Genomic DNA, 17,250 nt, shown 5'->3' on the forward strand with positions numbered 1-17,250 from the left:
AGGCAAGAGCTCAACACTGGAGTCAGAATTGCAAAGGTACCAATTCTTATGGTAATTTCTCGCTACTAATTTAGAACAAAGAATGTTAAGCTGATGCACAGGATTCTGTTGCCTTGCAAAAATGTACTATGCATAATGGGTTTAAGGTAAGACTGAAAATTGTCTTTTTTTCTTGAGATTTTTTTTGGCCCTTTTTTGTTGTCTTTTTCAACACTTTCATCTTGGTAGGACTAGATGCAACCTGGAAATGAACTAAGTGGTAAAATTTGAATCACAAGTCTTCAAAGATGTTAACTGTTGGTTATTTGTTGTTGTTGTTGTTTTTTTTTTTTTTTTTTTTTTTGGTGGGGGAGTTCTGTCACTTCTCATAAAGATGACTTTTTGACTTTTGAAATAAAAAGGAATTTCTATCCTTAGCAGACGGTTCTGAAGAAAAATTTCCTGCTGGAAGTCCTTTGTATTTTCTTTTTTATTGTTAGAACTGGTGAAGGTTTCTGTTTTCTGAATACTATACAATCACTCTTACCAATTCTCTCTTTTTCCAGTTTTCCACTGTATTATAGTGAAATGGTAAGTTAGCTCAAAGTAAAACAAGTTGTTACACTAAATATTAGCACAGCATTTGGTGAAAAAAAACAAAATAGTTTTTAGAAGGAGAAGGTGCTTCTTCAACTGTAATATTTTGTCTAGTTTGCAGGTAAACGGATAGAATTTCTTTGTTTGCTGGCTTTTCAACCAAACCCTAAAAGTATGTAATGGCAATACATGAGTGAAACCTTAAGAAAATGTTGTCTGTTTCTGAAATCATCTGATAAATTGATAGCTGCAGTTTCTCTTGCATCTTTTTAGTTTTTTTTTTTTGTGGTCCAAGCCAGAGGTTTTCTTTGAAAGTAAAAGAAGATTGAAGATTCAGACATTTCTGTCTGCTTGTTACAGAGGCATAACATCTTGCTTTATCAACTTAGCAGCCTTTTACTATGATTTTACAACATTGTCACAGAATGGTCTTAAACTTCAATGGGAACTGGTCAGAAACTCAGCTTTTGTGCTCCGTGTGTTTTATGTGGACTGGTAGTGCAGCATACAGCTTCTTCTCTGGTTTCTGGCTATCAAGAGTTCTGCTTGAAAGAGCTCTTCTGGAGGATCTTAAGTACCTGTACAAACTCAGCTACTTCTCGACTTTATGCTTGCTGACTTTTGAGGTCATTCTCTGCAGGAACAGCCTGTCCTTTCTTGGTAGGGGCAGATAAGCCTCTTCTGGTTCTGATCTGTGTTGATGTGCTGATAAGAGCATTTGTTTCTGTTGTACTTCCACAGACAAAGATCTAGTAAATGGTTGGTATGTTTATGCTTGCTCTGGGACCATGATGACTGGATTTCTTGAGCTATATCAAAATATCCAAAAAGAACATGGAAGAATTCAAACTTGGCTTGAGTTTTTTGTTGGTTCTGCCTGGCTCAATGTCATAAGTTGGTGAAATGGTGATGAGAAGTTTGTGCACAGCTTGGCATCATGAAGCAGGATGTAGGTATGCAAAACACTTGGTCTTGTAGGCCAGACTAGTAATTAACAACAAACCAGGCAAACTGCAGGGAAATAAGGCCTGCCTGTAGGAAACCTGGACTTGTTCCGAATTCTGCATTTATTTTCTGTGTAGTAGGTAATTTTGAAAGCTGTGTGAAAAAGCACTGGATCTTGTAGCTCTAGTGCTATAGTTCTCTTTCCTATGGTTTGTCAAACCATAGTGCACTTGTCTAGAACTTGCTGCACAGCAGTTAAGTGTGATGGCAGAGCTGAGCCTGCTGGAGATTTCCTAAAGGCCTGGAGAAGATGTTACAGCTGTAATACAGCCTCTGGTGGGCAAGATGATGTCTGTGTTTCTGTCTCAATTAAAATGAAAAGAGAAGGAGAGAAGTGAAGAAAAATATCTTTCACATCCATCATTACTTTTGTGTATCTTATGTGCTCCTCGGGCTACAAGATGCACCACCACCAAGAAAACTTGGAGTTATAGTGGAATATAGAGCAGATTAACAGGCAGTTTGTCCTAATCTCTTTTTAGGGATCTTCGTGTGTCTTTCTTTAAAAGCAGAACGTAACATCTGGAAACAAATACAGTTTTCTACAGTCATCTATTTGGATGCAGCTCTGTGCTCTAGAAATGTTTGCATGCGCTCTCACTGTTGGTTTAAAGGCACATACTGGAAAATAAGTGTAACTGGAGAAATCATCAGAAAGTGTCGATTCAGTAATATGCAGCAGGATCGTGGCTGGAATGAATTTTAAAATATGGTGTTATCTGACCTGACCTCAGTGGAAAATACCAGATGTTACTCTTCATGATTTGTGATGATTCTGTTGCAAGGAGGAAAGAAAACTGATTAATGATGTTTGCATGACTGTGGTTTGGTTTTCCTAACAGTAGGGTCTGTTCTTAATGATGCTTTACTGAATGCTAGCCAGATTTATTTGCTGTTGTTAGGTATTTGTGCAAGCACAGATGCTCTTGGATGATAATGTAAAAGACTGTATGCCTTAGTGTGTTTTGTCAATAGCTGCAAACATTCATACAGAACACATCAGGTTCCATACAGTTGTACGAAAGTGTTACCCCTAGGGGGAAAAAAAATAGCTGCATTACTAACAGATTTCTTTGTAAGAAGGCTTTCAGTTAAAAATTGGCATCTAATCATGGTTTGTCTGAGTATCCTAACAACTACAGTAAGGTTGCAAACAAATGCAAGGTATTGAACAAGAGCAGCTGGACAGTTCCATGTAAAACACTTGAGGCTCATAGATGCTGGGGGCTGGTTGTGCTTCCCATCCATCTCTTCCTGAGCTGACTTGATGAGTGAAAGAATCATAGATCAAGGAGGTTGAGCTGAAACAGTTTTTTCTCAGTAATTTCAGTTTTCACATCCCTTTCACTTTTCTATGCTAGCAAGTCAGCTGTCTTCCATTTCATGCAAGGCCTTGGATTGTCAGAGACAAAAATCCATGATGGTGGATGCAATCTCAATTGGAGGTTGTACTCTAAGTCAAACTATCTTTATCTTCAGAACTGAACAGCAAATTTAGCCCTTCCTTCACTGTGTACGTTGATGACTGTTGCTGTATGAACACGTAGGACTGTGCTAGACACCGAGCTTACTGAATCTCCTAACACTCTGAATTGTATCTGATGGCTTTTACTTCCAACAGATGATGACTTATCTTTATTACAAGTCCTTGGGTACTGAACTCTTGGGTTGTACTGGTAGCTCAATTTAAATGACAGGACAAAGACTGCAGCTAGGATGGCATTCTCCTACGAGGAGCAAACCAAGTGGCCAAAACTGTAAATAATTTCTGTATCTGATCCACATGTCTTGCAGTTTTCAAGACCGCATATAACTGGTGAACAATCACTGTGGCTGTTCCTTGCAGTGAACAAGGAAAAAAATAGACAGTTTAAGATGACTTGAATACTGATAGTGCTAGCTGTTGCTGGAATCCTGCTCAGAAGGAAAGCTCTCTTGCATCATATATCACTCCAAAGCTTTGACTTTTTTGTTTTAATGGTGCTTTTATGAAAAATTGCTAACAAAGAGAAAATAAATTTTAATGGATGTTAGTCATCTGAGAAGCTTCAGGCTATGTGTTTGAGCTTTCAGTTTTGTTGTTTTTAAGTTATAACTGGCAAAATTGTTCACTAGCTAGATATTTCATTTAAAAATATGTTCAATTCACGTTTCAGTGTAGCTTTTGACTGCATAGCCACCTGTCTTAGGAAGTAATCAACTCCAGGAGTTTTTGAGCAGAAACCCTTTTCCCTACACTGTATTCTCAACAGGGAATGTTGCTGGGTGGCAGAAGTAAAATGAGAGTGTATCTCAACTCTGAGAGCTAACCTTGTTAGGCTTTTCTTAAACCAAAGATGGCAACTGTTTTGGATAGGTGCATCTACTGCCTCAGTCTGCTATGTGTTTTATTCTTGTAAATGACTTTGTCCTTACTCTGTATCACTGGGCATTCAGGTTTGCAAGGAAGTCTCTGTCCACTTCCCAGTGTTCCCTGAATGAAACTAAGTTTAAAGAAAGAAGATATCAGGGAACAAGATAAATATTGTCGTGATTTTAATGAAATCACTTTTTGCACATGTGTGAAGTCCTGCACCTAGGTCTGAGCAATCCCAAGCACAAATACAGGCTGAGTGCAAAATGGAGAGCAGCCCTGTGGAGACGGACTTGGAGGTTTTGGTGGATGGATAGCTGGACATGAGTCGGAAGTGTGCACTTGCAGCTCAGAAGGCCAACAGTATCCTGGGCTGCATCAACAGAAGGATATCAGCAGGGAGAGGGAGGGAGTTTTTCCTTTGAGGCCTCATCTGATGTACTGTACCCAGGCCTGTGTCCTCCTGAATGGGAAAGACATGGAGCTGTTGGAGCAGGTCCAGAGGCAGCAAAGTGATGAGAAGGTTGGAGCATATCTTCTACAAAGAAGTGCTGAGAGAACTGGGCGACCTGTTCAGCCTTCAGAAGAGAAGGTTCTGGGGATGCCTGGGAATCTATCTAAAGGGTGCCAACCAGAAAGCCAGAAAATGACTTTTCAATGTCATGCAGTCATAAGTTGTCCAGAGAAGCTGTGGGTACCCCATCCCTGGAAGCATTCAAGGCCAGGTTGGATGGGGGAACCCTGTGCGTGGCAACCCTGTCCTCAGCAAGAGGTTGGCACTGGATGATCCTTAAGGTCCCTTACAATCCAAACCATTCTATGATTCCATGATCCCTTGCAAAATCATTTGGAATGTATAAATGTAGATACATATTTATACCTGCTAAAAAGCTCATTGCTCAGTCTCATTCCATGTTTTGAGTAAAGTATCTGCTCATCAAAGTGTCTGATTATTTGTGAGTTTCAAGAAGACATTTTAGTTATATGAAAGCAATGAGCTGCATTTACATTATGAATGGAACCTCCTTCCACACCCCATGCCTCTCAAGGTGATTTCTGTCAGGGGGTGAGATCCTCTGCATGAAGGGAGAGGGCAGGAAGTTGTGAGCATTGGTTGTAGCCATGATTATTAGGGCTGGCTGATCTAAATTCAGGAAATCATAGCCATTTTTGCTCAAACCTTCTCTGTCCTGATTCTGGAGTGTATTAGTTTTTTAAAATACCCCCTGCATTGGTATTAAAATGTCATTCAGTGAATTGATTCTGTTTGTGCAGATTGTTTTTTCTGGGGGGAAGATACTGTCATGTATTTAATGCGGCAATGAGAACAATTGTGCTAATGGGTGTCAATGAAAATACTAGTGCTCCGTTCCCAAGAGTTCTTCCATTGCCACTTGACATAAGAAATATATCCTCTTTTGCATGGCTTAGAAGTTTCTGCGTATGGAGTTGGCAATATGAGTTTTGATTTAAGCAGTCTGTTTTGCTTTATTGCCACTTGAATTGTCCCATTTAACTCATGGAACATTGATTCTTGATTCCTGCAGTTCAGAAAAGGTCAATAAATCCTACAAACACAAATGTAGAGCAGATGATGCAGCTGGCTTTAGCAACATTCAGAGCTGACTTGACCAAACTACCAGTAAATGAAGAGGGTTTTTTTTTGAGGGGGATTCTTCCCCCTTCCAAAAAAATATTAAAAAGAACATCCTTTTTCTTCTTTAAGGTCTCTGAGAAAACTGTAATAAATAACTGCCTAACCAACCTAAAGCATCTCTTATGCAGACAACGTCTGCAGAAATTTTGAATTTTAAAATGTCAGTAATAATCACTGCTTATTTAGTAGAAATTTTTATGTTTGGGAGGAGGACTTCATAGAATAAATTCCTGCCTTCAGAGAACTGAAGAAATTAAACTTCACTGCATCTGCCATAAGAGAAATATGACTCCAAAGGCAGTTTCACATCCTTTGGAAACAGTAGTACTGTTATTCCAGTCCACCAGGATTTAGTCTTCCTATGTGTTTTGTCTTTTAATCAGTATCCTTGTACTACCTTGGATACCCCCAAAAGAAGAACATGTCTTTTGTGCCATCTTTGACAGGGTGAATTTCCCTATTTTATTTCAATGCATACCTTCTGTGGAAGATAGGAATCTGTTCTGTTGTTTGTTTCTTGATACTGAATCATAAAGGGACTTCTCCCCTACTCCCTTTCTCGCTCTGTTGGCAATTATGGTCTTCATTACAACTGTTGAAATGCAAAGTTGCTTTGTTTCCTGGAGTAATGAGTCATACCTGGAGTTCAGTAGGATATCCGTTACAGTGCAAGCTGTTTCAGGCCATTGCTTTTCACATCAGGAGGTTATGCCAAACTTTCAAACCAAGGATGGACAGTAAAGGTCTGTTGTTCATTCCTGGAAAGTGGCTCACTTGTGAGTCATTTGGCTTGTGTTTAGAAGGGAAAAGGAGGAAAGAGGTTGCAATATCCTGCAGTGCTTTCTGGAATAGTGGGAGTTGGGAGGCAGCTGTTGCAGTCTCAAGCAAAACTATCCTTGCTATATTGGGATGTTGTTGACGCTCTCTTCTGTCCAGTAGCTGGAGGCATCTGGCTGGACCTGGAAGCATGGCAGAAAGCAGTTTGAATTCCAGTGTTCTGAGGTGAAATTTGAGCAGAGGTCAATTTTAGCTTCTGTTGTGTATAGACTCTCTGCTGACATGATGAGAACTCTACGGACTGAGTTCTGGAGTGTTTTCAGATGATCTTACTGAGGTAGCTGTGAAAATAAACATTTACAGTGAGGCTTGAAAAAAGTAAGCAGCTGCCAGGCCTGTGTATGGAGAAGGGAACATTCAGTGAGAGCAAACCTTCTCATGGCAAGGTGATCACTGTAGTAGCATCTGATGCCTCTGGGAAACTGGTTGGTTGATCTGTTGCCTGGTGTGAACATATGCACAATGGAAACAGCTCTGTAACCTCCAGTGGGTTTACAGGTCAGTAGCTCTCCATTGGAAAACTCAAGAGCTATGCATGCAGAGAACAGGAGCTTAGGCTGATTCAGTCAGAACTGTTCCCTAATGAAGAAAAAGAGAGAGACTTCAAATCAGGCATGACTTCCTATGTACAGATCTGGCCCTGATGTGGCCTTTCTCTGCCAGAGACAGTCATGCTTTAAGGATAATGTCAGGTTAAATGCATCAGGTACTCGTCAGTACCCTTTATGTGAGCCTGAGCCTTCCTGAGTTTCTTTCTACTCGCACTGATAACTTTTTAGTGGCAGGTGAGAATACAAGTGGCTATTGTATACAAACAGGCTTGTTCTTCAGTTATGTACTCGGGTACTTTTTTTAAGCATGATGGTCTTCTGCTTATTCCGGGCTTGTTGATAGAAACCAGTGTACTGCACCAAGACCTCCAAACACCTAACCTAAGTTGCTACTGTGGAGCTCTTAAGTATAAAAAGTTCAAATATGCATTTTAAAATCTGTGCTTCTCTTTGACTATCCTAGCTGAAGAAAGGTTAGCCTTTTCCCCAACTACTGTAATGTTACCTTGCTTTGTAGTTCACTGTACTTCTGCACTGAAAGAACAAGATGTAAACAGGGGACTCTAAGTATTATTTGCTTGTTTTAATTAAACTTTCAGACTATTTTGGTGAATAAATGTTTGGGTTTTTTTTCTGTGCCTTGAAAACTGGATGCCAGAAAGAAATTACAGAAATTGTAGAAATCTGTAATTTCCAGATACAACTGTTACAATGCTAAGATCCCTGCCACTGGAATTACCTAGCAGATTTAGGTGGTGCAAATATATAAAGCATCACAGCAGTATTCACTGTAGGTTGGTTGTGGTTTATGTTATATAGCTGGTGGTAAGTTGTGTTCTTGATGTGTGTGAGCAGGAAGCCAAATCTAGGTCACTAAGATTGAAGCTATTTAAATGCTGACATTTGGGAAGAGTGGAGCAACTATCCAGAAGAGATTCTGAGCTCACCTGTATGGAGAGAGAAATTTTTAAATATCTTTTCTATAAACAGCCCTGTTCTGTATAGTCCTGCTCCAGCACAGTACTTAAATATTTAATTATATGTATAAAGTAAATGAACTTGAAGTACTGCCGTGTTTACTTCAGATGGCTGTGTATCTGATGAAAGTTATGTGCATTCACAAATGACTTTAAAAAATCATTGTGCTTTCATTCAACTGACAGCTATTGATTGCAGTAATTCTTTAGGAATAGTGCAAGGCTCTATCCACCAGTCTGATCTACATCGATTTCTACTGTTGAAAGGAGATGGGTGTAAGTACAAGTGCTGTTCAGACTCCTGATAACAGCATACTGTCTTTGTCCTGCTCGTAGGTTTGTCAAGTGCAAAGGATGTTGATAGTCTTTTACTCTGGTTTAAAATTCATTTTCTCTGCTACCTGTTAGAATCTGGCACTGAATATCAATGCCATTTCCAGTATGTTGTCTTCATAGCAGATCTGGCACACCAGGGTAGCACTTCAGTTATAGAGAAAGCAGCTGAGGAGCCATTAGGACTATTATTTTAAATGCTGCATCAGTCCTGTCATTGTTAGCTGAAGTGGAGATGCAGTTATGGCTGATATGTGTGGATCTGTACACTTTGGAATCTGACATAGTAATGAGTCAAAACAGCCTTATTTTACTGCATCTGGTCAGCCCACAAGTTAATGCGTCTGTATCTAATTATGCTATCTCTTTCTTAAAAAAGCATGCAGAAGTGTTATTATCAGAATGATAAGGAAACTCATACATCTGTGTTATCACAGATGCTATGAAGTCCTTGCATATAAGGAATTGAAAATACTCTCTTGTGGAACTTAGGATTGAAAAAATAGGGAGATTCATCTGATTTTCTGCACTGCCTCTTGCAGGCTAGAACTAAGCTGAGCCAGTATGAGGATTTTGTCCAAAGGCAAGAACTCTATGTGCTAGTGCCACTTCTATCCTTTATTAAATAGCCCTCATAGACTGCAGGAAATTTATATCTGATTGAACAGGAGCCTCCCTCTTGGCATATTGGATGCAGGTAAGAAAGATATTTCTACTTCAGTACAGTAAATTGGTGTTTTTAGTCTGACCAAGAGTCTTTAGCTCACTGCCTTTTGTGACACAAGAAAGAAAAAAATTTTTCTCAGGTGCTTAATTTCATTTTTCTTTACGCTGTTGCGGGAGGCCTCATTTGCTTTGTTTTTGCTCCAAATAAATGTTACAAAGGAGGGTGGGGGGGTGAAATGGTACATCAGTTTGCTTTGAGTTTATTACTGCCTAGTGACACAGGCATACTTCATTTGGGAAAATAATTCTTTTGTTGTCAGAAATTTTATTTATGAATGCAACAACATTCTTTCACCGCTTATTAGCGGGCACTTCAGGTTGAGGTGCAAGAAATATCCAGTGGCTTCTGTATACTGTAGGAGGATCTGCAGTTTTGTTGCATCCCCTTGGGCAGAGACCTTTGATTCTCTCCTATTGGATTTTGAAAGCAAGAAGTACTGCCTTCAGAATTCACTTTTGTTTTCTGCGTAGTTGTTTTCTTGATGGCATATCCAAGTTCTCTCCAAATTCACCTCAGGGATACAGCATATCAGTGAGTAGTGCTTATGATGGATTTAAGATTATTAAAAGGTTTGCGATGACCTTACCATGAGGCTATCCGGTGCAGCTCAAGGTCTACTCTTTATGTGCATTTTTGCTGAATTTGCTCACCAGCTAGAAGGAAGAATGTCAAATTCAGTCATGTATTACAGAATCTTGTGCTACCAGATGTCTCTGTTGCTGTATTTTACTGGTCAGGTTCTCTGGTTTACAAAAGACTCCAGTCTCCTGAGGCCTTATTCTATTATATCTGCTAATTTGAGAGAGCAAGAGTTACCATGATGTTTTCCACTCTACTACCAAAATTAATTCTTTCAAACCATCAGTTGTTTTTTTTCTACTGAGTAACAAAGAACATAATTCTATAGAAATGTACTTTTGTGTATCAGCAGTAATATTTCAAATAATTAGTAAATCGGAATTTCAGGACACTAAAGTGTGAACTGAGAACAGCCTGTACAAATCTGCACTGTATTTTCAATGTACTTTTTGTTGCCCTTGCTACTTGACCTTTTAAAGGTCCAAAGCCAGTGCAGTAATACAGTTTTGGACTCCCTCGTCACCAACTGTGACTATTTTAGTACTTAGAGCTGTCATTGATGGAGATTATGCAGTGCAGTCTTGACTGAGCTATGAGTGTCTAACACTACTCATGTTATAGTATCAACTTCGCTGCCTACAAAGGAACAATTTTTTTTTTTGTTCTACTTTCAGTAGAATTACTTCGTATGTACTTCCAGTATATTATGTAAAAGATAGACTTTCAGACAAGTTTATAGGAAGCTGTGAAAAGTATGTATCTATATGTACACACATACATTTGCTCCTTCCACTTCTTTTCTCTCCTGAGTCTTTTCTAGGTAAAATTTTCTGCTTTGGGATCAAAAATTGATGTTTTTTTTTCATTGCGGTTTCTGACCACAAGACATGAAAGGCCTTCTATTATGAGATTATCTTTTCTGTGCAGACTGATGCTGTAATTCTGTGAGTAAATGAAAAATGTTGATCATGGACTCCTGTTTTCATATAATCTTATATGTGGCAGCTATCGGTGTAGATGTCTTTGGTACTTAAAATGAATATAAATTATACAATTTGGAATTCTGGTTTCTGTTTGCAGTGATGCAAACTTCCTGGGATAGCCGTGGATGGCTTCACAGCACTGGAAGACAGACAGGCATGTAAGATTAGTGACTTAGGAGAAATACTGTGTTTGTCTTTGATCCAGGGGAGTTCAGGAGAGCATCAGCCACGTGTTCTTTCTAATGCAGCATACTTTTTTTAATGCAGCATTTTAAAAAGATAGTTGAAACAAGGACTGTGTTCTGCTTCAGGCAGGTTGAAAGCACAGTTCTTTTTTGTATAATCAAGATGCTATAATCGCAATATAGTTGTTTAATCAACAGATATCAAGATGTTGTAATCACAATATAATCGAGAGAATCAAGCAAGGTAGATAATGATCACAAAGAGAATAAGCGGAAGAGCTTACCCTTCGGCTGAGCTCACCAGAAGACACCAAGAGAGGGGATCTCCAGAAGAGATCCTTCCCCTCTGGTAGCCAGCTCTTAAATAGGTCTAGGAGGGGTGGAGCCTGGCTCCACCCCTTCCAGCAGCACAGGTGAATTGCCTTCACCTGTGCTCCTCTGGCTGGCTCATGGCTCGCCTCAGGTGATTAATCAGAGAGTCAGGCCGTGACTCAGCAGTTCCCATACATTTTTAAATAATGTACCCTTTTGAATGCCGTTTTCTATATTTTCCCAGTATTGGACTGTGTTAATGTGGTTTTCGTTTGTAACTAGGAATCATCCTGACCTATCTGATGTTTGTATTTACATCATTGGCTGTGATGTAGGTTTCATCGGGTTTAGTATATTTATAATACACAAAGTTTAGTTGTTTGTTTGTTTTAAGCAAAAAGGGTGTTGTCCTCTTACAGACATTTCACGGTATTTTTTAAATAATCTGGAACAATTATTCTATCAGTGTTGCTGACTGATGAATTGATGAAGTGAGGAGGACTGCTCTATGTCTTGCATCATTTATTAAAAAATTCTCTCCTTTTCTCTGATTTTTTTTTTTTTGCGGTCAAGCAGAGTCAGTAGAACAGGTTGCCTGTAATTATGCCTACAATTATACTAATCAGGTCTCTAGTATCTCTGTAGTATCTCTCTAGGCCACCTGTTTCATGTTTGACAATAAAAAACAAAAAATTTTCTTCTGTGTAAGTGAATAAATTTAATGTATTTTGATTTATGCTTTCTGCCTCTTGCCGTGTCACAGAGCTTTGCAAGAAGAGTTTTGCTCTGTCTTCACTCTGTGCCTTTGGGTATTTATGTACCTGAAGACCCTTTCTAAGAGATCCTTTCTTACCTTTGCAGGCTAAACAGCCTCAACTCTCACAACCTTTTTTTATTGGAGACATGCTCCAGTCCCATCATCATCTTTGTGGTCCTGTGCTGGATACTCTGCAGTATGTCTCCTCTTCTTCACCAGATGGCCTACAACTGGACATAGCTCTCCAGCTATGGCCTCACTAGCTCTTAGTAGGGAGAAGATATCACCACCTTGTGACTACTGGCAGTACTTTAGGTAATGCAACTAAGAACATACAGCCACTGCTTATCCTCATCTGCCAAGCTACTCATCTTACTGTGAAAGGCTATCAGGCTGTTCAAGCAGTTTTCCTTTTGTAAATCCATGCTGGGTACTCACAATCATTGTTCACATCTCTGGAAATGGCTTCAAAGACCAGATGCTCTGACACCTTTCCTAGAACTGAAGTGGGACTGATTGGTTTACCACATCTTCTTTCTTGAAGACTGGAGTTGCCATTTACTTTCTTACAGTTTCCTTCTTCAGTATCTCAAGGTTACCACAGCCACTCAATTGACAATAGAGACTGTTCTCACCAGCACTTGTAGTTTATAGCATCACCTCCCATAGATTTCTACATTTCCGGTTTTTCAAATGTTTATGCTCTGATTTTGATAGTTCTCCACCAGGATGGTGCCCTGGTCCATACTCTCCCCTCTATTCTTAGAGGTCTGAGATTCCTGGGTCTGGGGTCTTACCAGTAATGACTGAGGAGAGGGAGGAATTTAATGTTTCTGCCTCTTCTTTGTCTTTTTTATCTAGTTCAGCTGCTACATCTAGCTGTGACCCACGTTTATCCTAGCTTTCCCATTGCTGCTGAATTACTTTCTTCTTGACTTCACAGGAGTAAAATCCAAGTGACCTTTGGCATTTCTAACTTCATTCTGGTGTAGTCAGTCACTGTCTGTATATTCTTCCCAGGTCACCTGACCCTGCTTCCACCTCTTGTACACTTCACAAGTGGCTTGACTTGCACATATAAAATTCACCTTAATGGTTAAATGTAATGACACTCCTGAAGACTTGTACTGAAGACATGCATTTTCTAGACAAAACAGATATTCAAGAGGGAATTAAATTTGTTACTAGAGCTTGAAAACCTTCTTTTATGTTGTTTTTACGCAGGGTTGATAGGTCTTCTGAAATGCCCCCACTAGTAGACAGAGTGACTGCAGCTTTGTAATCTCCCAGGAAGAGATAAACCAGAATCACAGTGCACTGTTGCTTTCCATGAAGCTTGTCATGCTTATTTTTTAACAAAGTCCATGTTAACTTAAAGGAATACATATTGTTTGAGGCATTTTCCCTAGTGGTCAGTAATGGGTCCTGATTTTCATCAGTGTTCCATCTGAACATGAGGAAAAACTTCTTTACTGGAAGGGTTGCAGAGCACTGGAAGAAGTAACCCAAAGAGCCTTGTTCTCTGGAGATATTCAAAACTCACTTGGATGCTTTCCTGTATGACCTACTTCAGGGAACCTGCCTCAGCAGAGGGTTGAAGTTGGTGATCTCCAGAAGTCCCTTTCATCCCCTATGTTTCTGTCAATTTTGTCCCATAATACAATGTAAACTAAGATCTATTTATCACTGCTTTGGTTGCATCTTCTTATTGTAGTTCCAGTTCATTTTTTTGCTGATATTCTGCATTCTCTAGAGAATTTTTTTATCAGCACATTTAATTACACTATGGAATTCACTTTGGTTGGTCTTTGTATCTGAATTATCTCTTCCTGAATACTTAACCACATACAAAATATCAGTGTTCTTGAGGATTTACATTCGGTTGTTTGTAAATGTACCTTGCACAGACTGACAAGTACTGTGTTTCCTATAATCTGGTTCTACATAAGCTGGGGTGTGTTGGAGGCATAAGACTTTCCGTACTATGATTGTTAGCTAGAGCAAGCTTTTGCTTCCAGACAGTTAACCAAATGCAGAGGTGGAATTCGAAGTCTTGTAGCAGCTTGCAATATGTGTAATTAAGTAGAAATTAAGGAGTATGTGGAAGCTGAACTCTCTAAAATTAACAGTGATGATAAGGCATTGTGGGTAGTGACACTGATGCAATTCTCTTTCCTGACAACAGAGTTCCAGAAGCAGGAAGGCATGAAGACCCATCAGAAAAACATGCAGCTTTATGACACACCCTATGAACCAGAAGGTAGTGGTGTGGAATCCGATTCTGAAAGTGTGGTGAGTCAACGTTTACGAGAAAGCAAATTGCCACAGGATGATGACAGGCCTGCAGATGAGTATGATCAGCCGTGGGAGTGGAATAAAGTCACCATCCCAGCTCTGGCAGGTAGGATTCTTAGATTCTGGCCAGAAAATTCTCTCTCACAGTATTTGTTTTTCCCTTTGGGAGAATTAGAATATTTTGTTCTTTTGGGATCAGAGAGAGGGGAGAAATCTCTGAAAAACAAATATGCATAGTCCAGAATCTTCAGAAATGTGCAACGTTGCACTTTCCTGTTCGGTGCTTCAGCTATTGTGAACTATCTTAGCACTTACTTAATGTTAATAAACATCTTATTTCTCCCACCTCTTAGTCTCACCCCTATTTTAATGAATGTCATGCAGATGGTGTTTATTGTTAGGTGGATCTATGATGAGAGAGTGGCTTTGCAGTGTCCTTAAATTGTGGGCCAGTTCTTAAAGGGGTGGGACAAAAAGCCATGTAATGTGCCTGCAATAACGTTCTTCTCCTCACCAGTGTTTTTTGATAGCTGTCATTTTCAATTTAATCGTTCATCATTTCTCTGGATTTGTAGAACTTGTTTTCAGATTAATCCTTCTGAATTGCAGAATTTCTCACGATCATAGAGATCGTGCAGAAAATGAATTGCTCTCTCTGCAAATGTCTGTGCTTGTTGTCGGTTATGTTCTCCTTCCTCCCTTCTGTTGCTTTGCAGAAAAAGCAGAAGGGGCTTCATTCACTGGTGTGATTCTAAAGGCCAAAAGCTTTTTCATTGGTAGAATCTATGTTTGCAGTGAGAAGGAAGGGCAGTAGATATCATCTGCCTTAGGTTTAGCCTTCAACACATTGTACTGTGGCATTCCTGTTACCTAGTTCGAAATGCTATAACCTAGATTGGTATAGTACAAGATGAGTGGAAGTACTTTCAGGCTGTTGGACTACCAAAGGGTAGTGACTGATACTCTTCCTGGACTCTGCATAAATGTGATTTTATAGAGGACCAATTCTGGAACCCTCCCTTTTTGATGTCTTTATCAGTAATCTAGTCGAGGGGAGGAAGTGCACATCATCAAGTTTGGAATTGCTTCAAATGAGAAGGGTACAGAGCTGTCATTCAGAGGGAATAAAACAGGCTGGAGAAATGGACTGACAATAAGCTTGTGAAATCCAATTAGAACAAACTTAAAAATCTGCATCTGGAGCAGACTAACCCCCTTCAGTGATACAAAGTAAGGACTGTTTGGCTTCCCATTTTACAGCTTTACTGGAAATGGGCTGGGAATCCTGGGGAAAGTGAGGTAAACATGTCTAGTAGTGTTCCCCTAGTCGTGATGAAGGAAAGCAGCATCTTCACTTGTGTGAGCAGGAGTTTAGCCAGTAGCCCTTCAGTTGACGTTTCTTGGACAATGTATGGAATGTTAAAATAACAGAATCATAACATTGTTCAGGTTGTGAAAGAGCTTAAAGACATCCAAATGGTTTTTAAACACGTCCAGGGATGGTGACTCAACCACCTCCCTGAGGAGCCTATTCCAGTGCTTAACAACCCTTTCTGTAAAGAAGTTTTTCCTGATATCCAACCTAAACCACACCTGGCACAACTTGAGGCCATTTCCCGTCATCCCGTCACCAGTGAGAAGAGACCAACTCTGTTCTCTCTGTAAGCACCTTTCAGATATTGGAAGAGAGCAATAAGGCCTCCCCTCAGCTGCCTTTTCCTCAGACTAAACAGCCCAGTTCCCCAGTCTCTCCTCATAGGGCATATTCTCCAAGCCCTTTACAAGCCTTGTTGTCCTTCTCTTTACCTGCTCCAGCACCTCCATGTCCTTTCTGTACTGAGGTGCCCAAAAGTGAACACAGTACTCGAGGTGAGGCCTCACCAGTGCTGAGTACAGGGGCAGGATGACTTCCCTAGTCCTGCTCACCACACCATTCCTGATACAAACCAGGATGACATTGTCCTTCTTGGTCACCTGGACACGCTGCTGACTTATATTCAGCCGACTGTCCATCAGTACACTGATGTCCCTTTCCACCAGCCACTCCTCCCCAAGCCTGTAGGGTTGCCTGGGGTTATTGTGTCCAAAATGCAGAATCCAACACTTGGCCCTATTGAAACTCATGCTGTTTACCTTGGCCCATTGATCCAGTCTATCCAGGTCCCTGTGTAGTACCCTTCTCCCCTCCAGCATTCCCTCCCAGCTTGGTGTCATCTGAAGGCTTACTGAAGGTGCACTCAATCCCCTCATCGAGATCATTAATAAAGATGTTAAATAGAAGTGGCCCCATTACCAAGCCCTGGGGGACACCACTCGTGACCAGCCACCAACTGGATTTAACTCTATTGACTACAACTCTTTGGGCCCAGCAGTCCAGCCAGAGTTTCACCCAGCAGAGCATATGCCCATCCAAACCGTGAGCAGTCAGCTATTCTGTGTCTACTATTCTGATGCCAGGGAGATGTTGATAAGTATTGATTTCAGCAGAGAGACACCAAAATGGCAGGAAACTGCAGCACATGACCAGTGAGGAGATGCTGAGGACTGGTCTTAGCCTGCAGAAGAGAAAACTTTGGAGAGCTCAAATAAGTAGTTTTTCAGTGTATCCGAGAAAGTCATCAAGAAGAGAGAGAAGCTCTTCACGGATGAGCAGATGTGTGATGAGAAGGTTAGAGATAACAAGCATAAGTTCAATAAGGCAATGTTCTGACTTGATATGCAGAAGAAGTTTTCTCCTCTTTGAGGACAGCCAAGCATTGGAGCTGATTGCCTAAGGAGATTTTGTGGTCTTCATCTTCAGATGTTTTTATCCTATGTGAATGGATGGCTGTATAAAGTTTGGAATTACCTGATCACATAGTGGACCCTGACAACCTGGACTACGCAGCTCCCAAGGCGTCTTTGTACCTGAATTATTCCCTGATATTGCAGATCTGTGTACCATAATACTACCACACTGCATAAATGGGGAGTTACTTGTCTCCACAGATCTACAGGACTAGTGTTGTATACAGCCTGTTGTGATACTACTCTGCTTGGGTGTTTCTAACCTGGTTGCCTGATAAGTAGGTATAGGTGAATGGCACAAATGCATTTTTTTGTAGCACAGTATAATAAAGCAGT

At 40.3% G+C, this 17,250-nt stretch overlaps 1 protein-coding gene across 3 annotated transcripts in view; it reads left to right on the top strand.

Moving 5' to 3' along the window:
* The window catches only part of SHB (SH2 domain containing adaptor protein B), a gene marked incomplete at both ends in the record, with an annotated part of 69,825 nt that overhangs the window by 26,054 nt on the left and 26,521 nt on the right, over positions 1 to 17,250 (top strand). For all 3 annotated transcript variants that reach the window (XM_079549026.1, XM_079549027.1, XM_079549028.1), the window contains one exon: positions 14,018 to 14,233. In XM_079549026.1, the coding sequence (XP_079405152.1) occupies positions 14,018 to 14,233 (216 nt within the window). The remainder of the gene's footprint in view (positions 1 to 14,017; positions 14,234 to 17,250) is intronic.

This window comes from Tetrao urogallus, assembly GCF_951394365.1.
Source record: "Tetrao urogallus genome assembly, chromosome: Z".
NCBI classification, from domain to species: domain Eukaryota; kingdom Metazoa; phylum Chordata; class Aves; order Galliformes; family Phasianidae; genus Tetrao; species Tetrao urogallus.